The sequence below is a fragment of the Macrotis lagotis genome, chromosome 7 (assembly GCF_037893015.1).
Source record: "Macrotis lagotis isolate mMagLag1 chromosome 7, bilby.v1.9.chrom.fasta, whole genome shotgun sequence".
Lineage (NCBI taxonomy): Eukaryota > Metazoa > Chordata > Mammalia > Peramelemorphia > Peramelidae > Macrotis > Macrotis lagotis.
Window position 1 is genome coordinate 145,185,542 of NC_133664.1, and position 17,514 is coordinate 145,203,055.

At 34.8% G+C, this 17,514-nt stretch overlaps 1 protein-coding gene across 1 annotated transcript in view; it reads left to right on the plus strand.

Moving 5' to 3' along the window:
* The first annotated feature begins 396 nt into the window (after positions 1-396).
* The window catches only part of IMMP2L (inner mitochondrial membrane peptidase subunit 2), a 31,637-nt gene continuing 14,519 nt past the window's right edge, over positions 397-17,514 (plus strand). The window contains 2 exon segments of the mRNA XM_074195290.1: positions 397-471; positions 473-532. Of these exon segments, the coding sequence (XP_074051391.1) occupies positions 397-471; positions 473-532 (135 nt within the window).

Sequence of the window (17,514 nt, forward strand, 5' to 3'; positions counted from 1 at the left end):
GTGTGGAAGAATTTAATTTTGGAATGCTTATTTTATTTTAATTTATCATTCTCTAATTATTTCTGCCTTGCAGCAGGAAGTTTTTCACTGAGGTTACCTCACTGGACTTTTTTTTTTTTGATGCATTGCTGTAAACAGTTTAGCTGAGTTAATGAGTTTGTCATTAGGGCTTTAAAAAGGTTTTCTATTAGTACAAAAGGGTTCAGCATGAAAATATGTTAGGATAAGAAGTCATTGCTTGGTTATATATTATTTTATATTTAATTGTTTTAAATGTCTGATTGTTTTCTTTCCCTGTTTAATTGATTTATCTAGTAAAAGACCTCTTTTGAAAAGCTCCTGTTTTTTTCTTACGACTGAATTTTATCTTTTTTTTTTTCCTTCATGTTTTTAGGAATGGGGTTGATACAAGGCTTTGCGAGAAGATATTTGAAGGCCTTTGTGAGAAGTTTCTTTGTTGCTATACCTGTAAACAGTTACTTTTCTGGATCGAGTGGCCTGTGTTGAAAGAGTGGAAGGTGCTTCAATGAAGGTATAATTCAGAGAAACAATGTTTTTGTTAAATATTTTTAATATATTCAACGACATGTGCTTTTCATTTGCAAAGTACTAGGAAGGAGAACTAAGTTGAATATTTTCATGATGAAGCCAATCTTTAGACCAAAAGTCATATGCAAGAAGAAAAAGGCAAATTTTGATGCTTTGACTAAATTGTTGGTATTTTCTGCTGTTTGTGTGTGTGTGTGTGCCATATTGTGATGTAAATGATTTAGATCTTCCTCTGAAGAGAAGATACAGACTACATAGCCCTCCCTACTTGAAATCTTTCTGAATTCTTACTGTCTTTTTTTTTTTTTTGCCTGGAGACTGAATTTTTGGCTAGAATATTCCTGGGGTTTCCATTTTCAAGTTTCCTTCAGAAGATACTGGAGAGTTATTCCTACTTCCACTTTGCCCTCTGATTCTAAGGGATCTGGACTGTTTTAAGATTTCTCAAATAGAATGTCCAAGGTAATTTATTCATTCATTCATTTATTTTGGTTGTGGCAATCAGGTAGTCCCATGATTCCTAAATTTTTTTCTCCTCAGTCTGTTTTTTAGGTCAGTTGCTTCTGTTATGAATTATCTTATATTTCTTTCCTTCTTTCAACATTTTTACATTGCTTTAATGTTTCTTGTTGCCTAAGAGAGTTATTTGCTTCCATTTGTACATTCTAAATTTTAGGAAATTTGTTGCTTTTTATACCTCTTTTGCAAGCTATTAATTCCATTTTTTCCTTCTTTTATCTATAAATCTTTCTTTTTCTCTAGAACTTAAATTCCATTTAGAAAAAAATAAACTTTCAAAAAATTTTGCATAATTTTTTTTTAGTCAACCTAATTAGTGTTTGAAGAAATACCTGTTTCTCTGAGACTTTCTTGTAGTTGTTTGAAGTCATTCTCCTCCTTTGAATTTGTGCCTTCAGCTTCCCTGCAACTGTAATACCTCTTTAAGGTAAAATTATTATTTTTGGTTAGTTCATTTGATAATTCTTCAAAGTACTTCCTGACTTCATACTTGTTGTTAGGGGTGAGCTCTGCAGCATTTCTAGAGATGTCTGGGCTTGTCTTATTGCTGCCTTATTGGGATACAGTGTTATATTTCAGGGGCAACTGGAACCTGTAAAATTTCATTGTTCCTAGAGTGGTTGATCCGGGACAAAGTGTTATCATTGCTACTCTCCTCATTTCCCTGGTCTAAGCCTTGCAAGTTCCTGACCTGACCTGCTGAGTTTAGCCACTATTAGTCAACTACTTTTGGTTCAATGTGGCAGAATTAGAGGGTCACTGTTGGAATCCTTGTCCTTGTAATTCCTATACAGCGTAGGCTAGGCAATACAAATCAAATCTATTCTGAGCCTGGGGTTTGAATTGATCCACTGCTGCTACTACCATGTTTTTCCCAAATGACTGGAAAATAAGCCCTACCCCCTAAATAAGCCCGAGTTATGATTGGTTGTCAGACAGACACATTTAGTTCATCCAGTGTAGCACACAACAGATGTATTGAATTAGAAAATAATGACATTAATATATAATTAAATATAAATATATATAATTGGCATTAATAATTAAAATAAATGATATCATAAATCATGATTAAGCATTTGTAAATGCCCAAGAGAACTCTTTTGAATGAGAAATACCTATGTAAACAGATGAACTGGAAACTTATTTCTGAATGAGCAATTGGAGTACAGACGCAATACATGAGTAACATGAACACTTGATAATGTCTGGATGAAAGAAAGCCCTACCTCTAATCATCATCAAGGGCAAGACAGATAAAATTGACCATGTTTTTTGAAACTGGAAAAGTCTAGTCACAAGGTCTGCCAGTCTGGAATTCAGCCATCATTGACTGTGCTAAAGACATGAAGAATTTTCTTCCAGATAGAAGAATAAATCAAATAATGACTCTTCAGGAGTGACTGCCTTTCTCTAGACATTCCCTGAAAATAAGCCCTAATGTGTCTTTTGGAACAAAAATTAATATAAGACTTGCATTTATTTTCAGGGAAATATGGTAGCTTCTGAATTTCTTCCTTTCTTGATAAACTGCTTAAGGTATCTCTACATAGGGAATTGACCTGAATTCCAGGTTTCTTCCTCTCTGGATCTGGACCTAAAACTGGTAGTGGGTGACAAGCTGCCACTTCATACTTGTCCCCATCTATAGGTAATCTACTATGTACACGGCAACTTTTCTTACTCTAGTCCATAGTCTGTCCTTGATTACACATGCAAGTCTCCTGGTCTAACTCCACCACCAATGTCTACCAACTTTCTTTTCAGTCTCCTTTTGCCAAACTGAACTGGACAAATGGCACACCTTAACTTTTTCTATATTATCCCATCAGGATTCAGTTGTATACATACTTCTGATACATCCCCTAGATATCTACAGGAGTTTTGTGGAGGGAGGCTTATTGTTCTGCTTCCTACTATTCTAAAATCTTGATTCCACCTCCAAACTTCCTTTTTTTTTTTTTTTTTTTTTTTAGGTTTTTGCAAGGCAAATGGAGTTAAGTGGCTTGCCCAAGGTCACACAGCTAGGTAATTATTAAGTGTCTGAGATCAGATTTGAACCCAGGTACTCCTGACTCCAGGGCCAGTGCTTTATCCACTGCGCCACCTAGCTGCCCCCAAACTTCCTCTTTTTTCTGATTTCCTCATTTCTCTTGAGGGCATTATAATCCTACCACTCACCTAAAGCTCTTGACCTCACTAAAGTTCTTGAATTCTAATTTTTGTTCATCTTACACATCTATCTCATTTCCAAATCTTCTTTCTTCAATCTTTAGAATATCTCTTCCATATATTTCTTTCTCTCTAATCATAGACACTGTGAATAGACCCTCATAATCTTATACTTTGACCATTGCAGCCTCTAATTGATCTTCCTGCCTCAAATTTTACCCTGTTTTGATTTATACTTTAATTAACTGCCAAAGTAATTTCTTCAAAGTGCAGTTCTTACCATGTCATTACTCTACTCAATTAACCATAGTGGCTGCCTATTGCCTATAGAATCCAAAATAAAGTCTTTGGACTTTTAAAGCCCTTCATAGTTTGGCCCCATTTCTACCTTTTCAATTTTCTTACATTTTACTCTTTCCATGCACTCTAAAATTTTCTGACACTGGTCTTCCTCTTTGCCCAAATAATACTTCATATTTTGATTCTATGTCTTTATTTCCTGAAATTCCTATCCTTTTCTCAGCTCTTGGCTTCCTTGACTTTGATTAAGACTTAAGTCAAAAAAATACCTTCACCCAGAGGTGATTACCTTTGTTTTTTCTTCCTATTTAGAAAAATTTTCCTCTGAGCTTCCCTTCTATTTTACTATAAATATCTTTTATGTACATATTAATTTGTAAGTTTTCTCCATTATTAGAATGTGAACTCTTTGAGCATAGGGCATATGTATAAGTGCTTCCTTAAACATAATAACCACTTAATAAATGTTTGTTGATTGAATCATGTATTTCTGTTTCTGTCATAAGCACAACCAGGACTAGCATGTTAGTGTTCAAGTGTAGTTGATTCATGGTCAAATGACTTTTGTTGAAAAACATTTTGAATATGTTTTGCATCATGTCTGTGTTTCTTGTGATCATGTTTTTTTTCCTTATGTGCCCTTGGAATGACTTAGTAAAGTCTCTTGACAGGCTTTCTCATGGTTTTATGAGTCCAATTTTATTTACCATAGCAATGAAAGAGATCCAGTATAGCATATTCACTGGCCTCAGAGCCTAGCTACTGGATTGTACTGGAGGGAGGACCTCCTTGCTGGTTTTTCCTGGGTACAGGGACTTTGCTGCTGGCTTGCTATGGAAGTGAGGCCTTCTGCTGGATAGCCTGAATGGCAGAGTATTGTTACTGGTCAACTCTGGGGTGTGGGACCTCTCTGGTCTCCTGCACTGGAGGCGAGGGCTTACTCTATTGCTAGTCTGGGATTGATGACTAACACAAATGTCTTCCTGGTAGATTGCCGCAGGACTCAGAGCCTGGCTTCAGGTTCCCAAGGCATGAAGCCTACCGCTGCTACTTGTTTATAGTTTGTTTGCAGTGAAACAGACCTTTCCTGCTCTTCTGGTATGTTTCTTCCTTGGTCCTAAATCAGTTCTGAGATGATTTTCAAGGTTGTTTGGAGGTGATTTGGGGTGGTGGTGCTGGGAACTCCTCCCTCATTTCATCACTTTGGAATCAGAAGAGCAACTGGCTTTGTTAAGCCAACCTCAATGCACCCTGGGATAGTATCTTACTTAGTGCTTTCCTTGACCTTTTTATTCTCAATCTGGTGCCCTAGTGTATGCTTCTATTCTGTCTTTCATAGTATTTGTTGAGTTCCGGTATATGCCAAGATTCATTTCATTCCTATTTAAAAAATTCCCTTGACGTTTTTAATCTTTGATTTCTATAGATGCATTTAAAATTATTTTGACTTCTTCTATTTAAAGATATTTATAATCCTTCCATATACAAATTAATTTAGGTAATATTATGATTTTAATTACATATTTTAGTCATATATATTAGTTTATATATTTAAATAAATATATTTATTTCTGTAAAGATTATTTTACTGCTTTATTCACATGACTACTACTACTACTACTACTACTACTACTACTACTACTACTACTACTACTACTAATGTTTGTCCTTCATTTTCGAAGAAGATCATGACATTAGGGAGGTGATGTCATGACAAGTACATGAATTGGATTTGACTGAGGGGGTACTGTGCTCACAGCTAGTTAGAGTCAAGTGTCTGAGACTGGATTCGAACTAATGTTCTCCTGAAACCAAGGCCAGTGCTCTATCCACTGCCTCATCTAACTGCCCCACATAAAACCTATATGATAAACTTAAAGAAATTTTATATTTTTTATGATTATTCTGAATGGAATTTCTTTTTCTATTTTTATCATGCTAGATTTTTTTAGTAATATGTAGAAAGACTAGTGATTGCTTATATCTTATGACATGTGACTTTATTGGAAATATTATTTGAATTAATTTTAGTTGAATATATAGTATTCTCCAAGTAAACTATTGTATTGGTATTAGCAATAATTTTATTTCTTATTTATTTTTTAATTTACTTATTTCTTATTTTGCTAACTAATATTTACGGAATCACATTAGAGTGTTGACAAGGATAATCTTGTGTTTTCCCATAGTTAGAGTATAAAGACCTTTAGGATTCCAAAAGATAATCAATCCTAATTCTTGGTTTTAGCTAGATGCTTTTTATCATCTTGTTTTTCTTTTAGCCTTTTCAACATTAATGAGAATTTTATATTTTTCCAAAAAATTTTTTTTACATCCATTAGTATGATCATGACTTTCAGTCTTTGTTATTAATGTGCTTCATAGTTTCCTGAGGATTAAATTAGCATTATAATCCTACCTTTTCATAGCATATATTTTAGAATTGTTAATCTATTTACTAATATTTTATTCATTATTTGGTATCATATTTATAAGAAATTTTGATCTGTAGTTTTATTTTTACTGTCTTATCCCTTCTTGATAAGCTAAATAGAAGAATATTTTCCCCAGGAAGAAGTTTAGGCTGATGACACTTTTTTCAATCAATTTAAAAAATGTTAGAGTTAAATTGTTTTAACATTTGAAAGAATTAATATGTAAGTTCATTGGGTCTAGAGTTTTATACTTTGGAAGTACATTTATGGCTTATTCAGTTAATCTTTCAGAAACTGAATTATGTAAATTTTATGATACTTATTCTGTCCATCTCAGTGGTTTTAATTGTTTTATGTATTCTTAACATTTAAGTTGCAAATATTATTGGAATATAATTAGGTAAAATCATGTTTAATCATTTCTTTTATTTCTTAATGTTGAAAATTTTCATTTTTATTCTTGATTTTGCTTTTTGTTTTATTGGATTCTTTTTTAAATTTTTTTTTAATTTATTTTTTATTCTCATTATGTACAAATGTTTTTTTTACATTAATAAAATATACTTGTTTACATGTAAACAAAATACCCCTCCCCCCATGAATATAGATAGACTTCCTTGGGTGAAAAAGTAAAGGGGAAAGAAAAAAAAATTAAAATAAAAAAAATAGTAATAATTGTAGGTATGGCCAGGTGGCACAATGGATGAAGCACCAGCCCTGGAGCCACAAGCACCCGAGTCCACATCCAGCCTCATAAACCCAATAATCACCCAGCCATGTGACATGCAAGCCACCTGATGCCCACTGCCCTGCAAAAACCAAAAAGAAGAAAAAAAAAGACCCAAAATAAAATAAAATAGTAATAATAGTAGGGGTGGCTGGGTGGCAGACAGAGCATTGGCCCTTGAGCCAGGAGCACTTGGGTCTGAATCCGGCCCCAGACACCCAAAGATCACCCTGCTATGTGGCCCCAGGCAGGCCATCCAGCCCCATTTGCCCTGCACCCTCCCCCAAATAATAATAACAAAAAAATGTGCTTGAGTCTTTGTTCCAACACCATCAACTCTGTCGTGAGTGGATCACATTCTTTATGATAAGTCCATCACAAAACTTACTTCCATATTTTTCCAATGTTGCCATTGCTGATTGCAACTCCCTCCTTTCTTATTTCTCCACTACCATGTACTATATTTTCTCTCTCCTTTCACTCTGACTCTGCTGTAGGGTCGCTGAGTGGCGCAGCAGACAGATCCCTGGTCCTGGGGCCAAGAAGCCCTGAGCCCCCATACCACCCCTTAGGCCCAGAATCAACCTGGCCCTATGGTCCTGGGCAGACCATCCAATCCCAGCCCCTTGTAAGGAGTAAAAAAGAAAATTTGTTATATCTGACCACTGTCCCCCCATGGTCTATCCTCTCCTCCTTTATTCACATCCCCACCCCTTTCCCCTGTTACCCCCTCCTTCTTACTCCAGTTGTCTATACCCCATTGAGTATATTTGCTGTTTCCTCTCCTAGCCACCTCTGATGAGAGCAAAGGTTCCCTCATTCCCCCTTGCCTCCCCCCTTCCATATCATTGCAATAGCTCATTGTAATAAAAAAATCTTATTATGTGAAATATCTTGGACTATTTCCCCTCTCCTTTTTCTTTCTCCCATTCCATTTCCCTTTTTTTCCCCTATTGACTCCATTTTTACACCATATTTTATCTTTGAATTCAGCTTTCTCCTGTGCTTCAACTATAAAAGCACACTCTACCTGCTCTATTAACTGAGATGGTTCATATGAATGTTATCAGTATCATTTTTCTATACATGCAGTTCATCCTCATTAAGTCCCTCATATTTCCCCCCTCTCCTCCAATCTCCATGCTTCCCCTGAGTCCTGTATCTGAAGATCAAACCTTCTGTTCAGCTCTGGCCATTCCAAAAGGAACCTTTGAAATTCCCCTGGTTCATTGAAAGTCCATCTTTTTACCTGGAAGAGGACATTCAGCCTTGCTGGGTAGTTCATTTTTGGCTGCATTCTAAGCTCTTTTGCATTCCAGTATATTGTATTCCAAGCCCTACGAGCTTCCAATGTAGTTGCTGCTAAGTCCTGAGTGATCCTGACTGCAGCTCCATGATATTTGAACTGTGTCTTTCTGGCTGCTTGTAATATTTTTCTCTTTGACTTGGGAGTTCTGGAACTTGGCTATAATATTCCTAGGGGTTGGTTTTTTGGGATCTCTTTCTCGGGGGGATCGGTGGATTCTCTCCATTTCTATTTTGCCCTCTGCTTCTAGAATATCAGGGCAATTTTCCTGTAGTAATTCTTTGAAAATGATGTCAATGCTCTTTTCCTGATCATGACTTTCAGGTATTCCAATAATTTTCAAATTATCTTTCCTAAGTCTGTTTTCCATATCAGTTGTTTTTTCAATGAGATATTTCACATTTTCTTCTAATTTTTCATTTTTTTTTGGTTTTGAAGTATTGATTCCTGATTTCTGGTAAATTCATCAATCTCCCTGAATTCTATTCTTTGTCTGAAGGATTTATTCTCCTCAGAGAGTTTTCTTATCTCTTTTTCCATCTGGCCAATTTTGCTTTTTAAAGCATTCTTCTCCTCAATAACTTTTTGAACTGTTTTATCCATTTGACCTAAGCTGTTTTTTAGCATGCTATTTTCTTCAGCATTTTTTTGGATTTCCTTGACTAAGCTGCTGACTTCATTTTCATGTTTTTCCTGCATCTCTCCTTTTCCCAGTTTTTCTTCCAACTCCCTCATTTGATTTTCAAAGTCTTTTTTGAGCTCTATCATAGCCTGAGCCCAATTTCTATTTTTCTTGGAGTCTTTAGATGTAGGAGCTTGTGCTTCCTCATCTTCAGACTGAATATTTTGATCCTTCTTGGGCTCAAAATATTTCTCAATAGTCTTCCTCTTATTTCTTTGCTTATTCATTTTCCCAGCCTAAGCCTGTTTTTTGGGGGGGTGCTTCCTGAGCTTTTGGGACACTCCCACAAGGGTCTCAGTGTATGAGGTTCTGTTCTCCCTCCTGGTCTGTGAATGACCATATGCACCTCCCTCTGCCACAGGGCTGAGGTGGGGGGGCCCTGCTGTTCTATGGGGGGCCTAGACTGGGATCAGGATCTGAATGTGGTCAGAGCCCCAGAGCCCTGTTCCAAGGGCAGAGGACAGAGCTCTGCAGTCTCTCTCTCTCTCTCTCTTCACTCCCCTCCCTCAGCTCAATGGGCTCATGCCCTGGGGGCCTGCTTCTGTTTCCTGGATTTGGGCTGCGGAAAGACCAAGCTGCTGGCTGTGTGCCCTGAGGGCTGGGCTCCACGTGCTTGCTCTGGCACAGGTCCCCCACTGTTCCCCCACTTTGTGCCCGTTGCTCCTCGGGTTGCAGCTCAGGAGACTTCCCCGCTGCTGTGAGCCGTGGCTCCCAGCGCCCTGGGGCTGCCTCCGGGAGGCTGAAGTTCTTTGGCTCTGGTGGGCCACCCCTCTGGCGTGCCACAACTCCACCCTGGGGAGCAGAGCCTTTCTGCTCTTTTCCAGGTTACCGTGAGTAGGAGAACTGCCTTACTGGGTCCCTTTGTGGGTTCTGTCTCTCGAAAGTTTAGTTAGAGTCCTTAGTTTATGGGTTTTTATCAGAGAGCTCCTAAGACTGGATCCCTTCATGTCGCCATCTTGGATCCGCCCCCCCCTTTACTGGATTCTTTACTTAGTTTCTTTTAAAAAAGAAACCAGTATCTAATTTTAGTTATCAACTAAGATTATTATATATTTAAATAAGATATGTCTCCTTTTTGAGGGTGGGGTATTTAATTTTTTTGCATTTACTTTGGGTTTTTGATTTGTTGCTTTTTGATTTGCTACATATCTAATTCATTGTGCTTCTCCCCCCCTTTAGATAAAAATATTTAGAAATGTTTTTACATTAAGAGCTTCTTTGTCTGGTTAAAAAAATTTGATGTTTTCTTATCTATCATTTTCTTTGATAAAATTATGATCAAATTATTATTTGTTTTTTGATTAAGTTGTTCTTTAGAGTCTATTATTTGTTTCCCGCATACATTTCAATATATTCTCAAAAAGTTCTTTATTACAATTTTAATATTGTTTAAATAAAGAATATGATGGGGCAGCTAGATGGCACGAGGGGCAGCTAGGTGGTGCAGTGGATAGAGCACAGGCCCTGGAGTCAGGAGGATATGAGTTCAAATCTGGTCTCAGATACTTAATAATTACCTAGTTGTGTGACTTTGGGCAAGTCACTTAACCAATAGCCTTGTAAAAACTGAAAAAAATGTATTATGTTTTTTGCTTTGGTTTGTTTTCTCTATTTTATTTTATTTTGTTTTTAATGCTTTATTAAAATTGGGTTTTTTTTATAAAGCTCATACATAAAACTGGGAAATATTTATTCCTTTTCATTCTCATTCAATAATTCTAAGATATATCATAGGAAAATTTTCCAAAATTCTATTCAGATGCTTAATTTCTTCCTTTAAAATTTTTTCTTGCTAGATTTTCTAACTTACAAAGAATTCCATTTAAGTCCTCAACTATAACATCTTTTTCTGCTTATCTGTTATGATCATGTCTACTTTTGCTTTTGCCTTTTCTGAGATCATGCCTGAGGTAAGATAAATTTTACCAATCATAATTTTGATAAATTATTGCTTTGTAATATAGTTTGAGATTTGGAAGTAAAATTCTTCCTTCATCCCTAACCTTTTGACTTCATTCCATAGCCATTTTCTAGAAGTGTTAATACTTTCACCTCTACACCACTTGGTCTAAGGTCTAGCTGGTCTGATTGTTAATTGCCTCCCCTTTTCTGTATTTTTTGGCCCATCTCCTGCTATGTTTTACTTTGCTTCATTTCTCATCATCTTATTACAAGATGACTTGCCTCTACTTCCTCCATTTCCCAATACTTTTAGGTTTTGAACCACAATCAAATCAACTCTATCATTATTCCTGGAAAAAGGTGTATTAATAACAATGACCTATTCATCAACTTAAAGTGGCCACTGACTTGAATTGTCCTCCTGTATTTAAATGTAAACTTAAGCACATTCCTTTTTTATTTTTGTATCTCCACTGCTTAGCATACTACTTGTCATATACTGAGTACTTAGTTAATATTTTTTCATTAATTTTTTCCATCATCTTCCTTGAGATACTAGATCTTTTGTTCTATAAACAAATTTTATTATTTCTAGCCCCTTTAATTTTTGAGACAGAATGCTTTCATAGTTTTCCTCCTACCTCTTTAATTATTCCCTCCTTGAATACTTTTATTTCTTTTATAACATTCTTTTACCTTTTGTTAAATAGAATTAAAGAGTAAGAAGTATAATGAATGTCAAATATATATTGTGATCCAGGAACCCAAATTGATCTGACACTTCTGGAGAAACCCTTATTTAGGACTTGCATACTAAAGGGAATATTTCTTTAGACCACACAAGCAGGGTTATAAAGAACATCAGTCCTTTCAGGGTGAACATATTGCATTCTTGGCTTGGGGTAAATTTGCATTTTGGTTGCATATACATAAGAGATATTAAAGACTTGAGCTATGATAGTGGCATAGAGTGCGTAGATAAAAGGAATAATGTGGGAGATAGATTTCTGATGCTAAATAAGTCACTTAACCCTGTGTACCTCAGTTTTCTCATTTGTAATATGAGCTGGAGTATCATTGCTAAGAAGACCCTACATGGATTTGTGAAGAGTCAGACACAACTGAAACAACTGAATAACAGTACAACAACAATAACATTAATTTGGGGAGACAGAAGAGTTAGTGATTTGTCTCTGGGTTACTGTGACTAACAGAATTCTAGAGTATATTGACAATAAGGGTGTTTTTAGGTAGGTTAAATCTTCATGATTCAGGTTCAAATTTGAGATTTAAAGATAGATTTGAAACTGTGGAGGTAAAACTATTAGAAAACATTAATAAGTTTACAAAAAAGATTTATTTTGAACTGGAAGAAATCTTCGAAATCATCATTTTCTCTACTTTATACTTGAGGAGACTAGACCAAAGAGGTTAAGAAATTGTTGGTCTACATAAATTGTTAGTATTTGAGTTGGACTCAAACACAGCTCTTCTGGTTCCTATTGTTTTATGCAAGGATCTTTAAAAAAATGCTTCAGAGTGTACTTTTCTTTTGTGTGCAATGTTTTTTTGTAGTTCGTCATCAACTAATTACCACAAAAATATGATAGGGATGGAAAGGAAAAGTGAAATATAAAGTTGATATGAAATTCCAAATAATATGAAGGTAAATCAAATGAAAAATTATTTGTAAAATTACAATATAAATCAGAATTAATATAGGATACAATTTATACAAGCTTCTTTTCCACAATTATGTAGACACATCTCACTTATAAATTGAGGCATGCCTATACTATCTCATAATATTTTTATAATGTTATATACACAATGGTTGCTGCCATAAAATGTTGATTATTATTTGCATTTTCCTTTTTCTCACAAGATTGAGGATGGTATAATAACATTTGAATCATTTTACATTGAAAGTCATTACTTTTGAAAATGATATTTCTTTTTAAAGAATACCAATTATATTAAATAGAAGTTTTACATAGGATATGAAGAAAGTTAAGTTTTTGAAACTGCAGAGGGGATTGAGTTGGATGCAGGCCTAAATGACCCAAATTAGAATTTTCATTGAATGTCAGGCATGATGCTGTTTATCTTCTATTCTCAAAGAGGACCAAAATAACAACACAATGTCATGATCAGTGTACAATGTATTCCACTGTGGCTGATCATACCAATATGAGCTTGAAAGACTCTATCACAGAAATAGTCTGTTTGACCATTTGGAAGGGAGATATCTCTGAATTTGCACATCTCACATTTCTTTTGAACTATCACAATTCTGCTTTACCCATAGAGCACAGGTGGATCCAGGCACACTATTTTGGATGATCTTGTGCCAATATCTCCCATGTCTCAAACTTCTTCATAGAGACCTTGAGAGATTGTCTTTGTATCTCTTTTTCCTTTTCCTGACCATTTGAGTGAACAGGGGCCTAAATAATTAAAAAATGCCCTTTCTTTAACAACCTTACTACTAAAGTTTTAGATTTCCTTTGAATTGAGATGTCTGAGTTTGGGCCACTAGCTGAGGATGTAAATAGAGCTCTACTTTGTAAATTCAGAAAATAGAATATAAGACTTGAACAGATAAATGAAAGGTGTTAACTCAAATTGAAGAAACAAAATTTACTATCTTTTGGATCATATGATAGACATACCATTTATTAATTTTTTAAATTATAATTATGACAAAATTCATCTTATTTTCCCTTTGTTTAGTTAGAGGAAGAAGATAACACTTCAATATATTTCCATACAATGCTCTCTGGTAGACTTCAGAGGTGATTGATGTGGAATACATTACAAAACTGTTGCATGTGAGGAAAAGTGAAGTCCAACCAGCATGTAACCTTTTATCCATTAATAGCACACATCCATTGGCTTTGTGATTGTCTTGACTTTAAGCTATCTGTGAACGAGTCCCTAAGAACTAGATTTGTAATAAACCTTTTAGGCTCCTAGCTGGCTTTTTGTACTGATTATCTTCTCTCCTGCTGAGTTTGAAATTAAAAATTTTGTCAAAAAAAGCAAGCAATAGACCTGCTTTCTTTTTGAAACTATGTTTTCATTTTTAAACTCAGAGAGAGAGTTTAATATTATTCAATAATCATTGTAGGTTGAAATTGTTTTGACTTTCTGGCAAGATGGTTACTGGAAGACCCATCAAAAAAGAGCTATATTGTGATTTATGTATAGTCACTTAAAACAGAGTTGGTAAATTTCATTGTTACAGCTGATTTTGCATTTTCCTGGGACTGGGGAACCACCTGGTACAAACTCTCATTCCATGCTGACTTTTCCATATTCTAATTCCCCATGATTCTGCTGGGATCAATGTTAAAGGAAGATAGGATTTAATTTTAGCAAACTTTATTGGCTTGTGTGTATTTTCCTCTCAAATTACCTTTTCCTCAAATCCTCATTTGAGTTTTTTGCCCCTTAGGAAGTTAAGAGTTTTAATGTAGTTCTCTAACTTGTTATTAATAGAGAATCAAAATAGATTAGTTCTTATTTATTGCACTGAAAGTATGTGAAATTGAAACAGCTGGTGTGTGATAACTTTGTAATGTGCCATTATGGATTTTCCTTTAATTCCTGTGATACCATAGATAGGAGGATGTTTTATGTAGTCTATTATAACTTCAAATGCCTTTTAGCTGCTCTCCCATTTGATTCACCATGCTTAATGGTATATCAAACTTTTTCTTTTCCATTATTAGCCTTATATGAAGATTATTTTTGTTAGCATATTTTAAAATATGTCATTGGAGAACTTTTTTTAATGATAGATTCATGAATATTATGGTAAATTGTGAGTTTATTCATTTAATACCTATTTAATAAACACATCTTAGGTGCAATGTGCTTTATTAAGTGGTGAACTAAATTAGAGTATAAATACGATGAGTCCCTTTCTTCTAAATCTAACTTGTTGCTTCACTGAAGAAAGATTTTATGCAGTAGATGGGATTTGAGGTAGAGTTTTAAGCACAATAGCAATTTTGAGAATTCACCTTTGATATGGAAAAAAATTTAAATGATATTTGATGATATTTAAAAAGCTGTTGGAAAATCCTTAAATCCTTTTTGCAAAATTAAGCTTTGATTCAGCTTCGGTGAAAAGACTTCAGAAGGAATGGGATTTGAGTTCTTAATGGTCATGGGATCTGTACTATTAAGTCCTAGGACATACATGGACACACATTAAATGATCTGCACACATTATATAGTCAGTATTTTTTTGTTTTCTGACTGTTGCATCACACTTAGCTGAAAGTCAAGTAACTTTTCATCTGTCAGCAAGCAGTAATTAAGTGAGTCGATCTGGGAAGCCTTCTAGAATAACTAAAGTTTGAATAAGGATTAAAGTAGGAACGTCAATTATTCCTAAACAGGGATATGTTAAGGTTGAATCCTAAATCCAGGATCTCTAAAGGTCCCTCAGATTTTCTAAGTTGGTTAGATCTGGTTTAGGTTCAGATTGATTCAAGTTGATCTTGAAAATGCCTGAATAGCTATCTTGGTCTAGACTTTGAGCTAATCACATTATCAGCACTAATTTCTACCTATAAGTAGGACTTGCAATGAAGGGCAAAGAATTGGGAAGAAATTTTAATTAGTTTTGGTGTTAGAGTAAAGGGGTGTGAATGGATGTGTAGGAATTGAACATACTATATACTGCAAATACTGTATGATTTTTTCATTGTTTGGAACTTTCTATAGCTGAAGAGAAATAGAGGTTTCTAATTCTAAATCAGAAAATGACTTGAACTGGATGAGTATAACTTGGATTAGGTGTAAGTTTCCTGAGCCCATCCAAGTTCTGAAATCATGATCTGGGAAAATCTTTGAAATTTCCCATATAACCCCTAAAATGTACACTCTATTTACTTTCTATTTCTTTTTTGAAAGAAAGAAGACTGATGATTTGGCAAAGGTGTGTGTGTGTATATATATATCTATGTATATATATATATCTATATTATATATATATATATATATATATTGCTTTTGAAAAACTGAAATCTAGAGCTATATGAATTAATGCAAAGTGCAGTGAGAATTAGGAGGGCATTTTGCATAGGAACAGCAAAGTTATAATGATGATCAGTGAAAGACTTGTATATTCTAATCTATTACAATTATTTAATACAGTTCCAAAGGACTCATGATGAAAGCAATGCTATCCATAGAAAGAATTAGTGAACTCCTGAGTGCAAGTTGAAATGTATTTTTTTTGCTTTTTTTCTGTGACAGGACTATATGAAAATGTTTTGCATGATTTTTCATGTATAGTTGATATCATATTGTTTGCCTTCTCAGTGGGTGGAGAAGGTGTATGATGGAGGGAGAGAATCTGGAATGCAAAATTTAAAAAGAAAGATTGTTAAAAATAAATACATAATAACGAAAGAATGAAATGTTAAGATGAAGGAATTTAAAAAATGAATAGAATTGTCTATATTATGTGATGAAGCCTGAATATTTAGGAAAATAAGAATTTAAGTTGTTGATTTGTCTTGAGCTGATATCATTTGAAAAAATAAAAGATTAAGTGAATTTTTAGCATTAAACTCATAAAAACAGACTTTCAGTTTTATTTTATACTAGACAAAGCAGGCATTTCTAATATTTCAGTAGGCTTTGACAAGTGTTTCCTTCCCTAGTTGGCAGGTACATCACTGAAGTACTTCTGAAAATTGAATTTAATCATGAAAATAATATACTGTAAACAGTAATACTTATTCTTGGTCATTTTCATCTACCCAACCATGTGATGAATTCACAATTGTGAAGATTACAATCAAATATAATTATTCTTAGTCCATTTTTCTTTTAAAGTATTATTAGACTCAGTCAATAAGCATATATTAACACTAACACAGTGATCAGAAACTTCATCACTGACACAAAAAAAGAGAAATGTAATAAAATGGTATGTTTTATTCACGTTAAATGATTAAGAAATATATGAACCTAAAAGAAATAGTGGTCATGACTGCAGCCTTATGGTCTTGCTTGTTCTGAATCCTGATCACTCTGGACAGGAGAGGGATCTCAGTGTATCACAGCCCTGGTTAAGTCATGGTGGCAAGTGGGATGGATGGTCCAGCCTTATTTAGTCTACAACTCCTGCTGTGCCAGATATAAATAATACACATGATACTTTATCTTGAAAAGAAAAATCTTAAGTTTATGTGTGCAAAGTAGGTACAGATGAATTGAAAGTAGTGAGTTATGAAATGGTCTAGTTTCTATGTTATTTCTGCTTCACACTCACAAAATCACAACATTCTTGTTATTCTCACATTCTCTAGTAGGTCAATCACATTGGAACAAATTTGCATTTTTAAAAAAAATTTTATACCAGAAATGATTGTATAAATAAGAAGAAAGATAACTATTAGTCTCAGGAACTTATATTCCAATGGGACAGATAACATATAAAAGAAAGCTGAAAAGGGGTAGGGGCACAATAGACTTGGCTTGCATTTGATGGAGAAGTGCAGAGGAATGTAGCCTGGTGAAAAATGAAGAGATGGCTAGCCAGGATGTTCTTGTAAATTGAAACTCTGAGATGAACATTTCACCATCCAATCAGAGGAAAAGACTTCAGGGATAAAGAGTACTTCCAAGATACAAGTTCTAGGGCTGAAATCATCTTTCCAGATTTGGAGGCATGATGATGAAGTCCAGAGAAATGGGGCTTGGGAGTGAATCTGCAAAATTTAGTTTGCTAATTCTCTTTAAAAAACAATATACTAGGGGTGGCTAGGTGGCACAGTGGATAGAGCACTGGCCCTGGAGTCAGGAGTACCTTAGTTCAAATCTGACCTCAGGCACTTAACAATTACCTAGCTGTGTGGCCTTGGGCAAACCACTTAACCCCACTGCCTTGCAAAAAAGA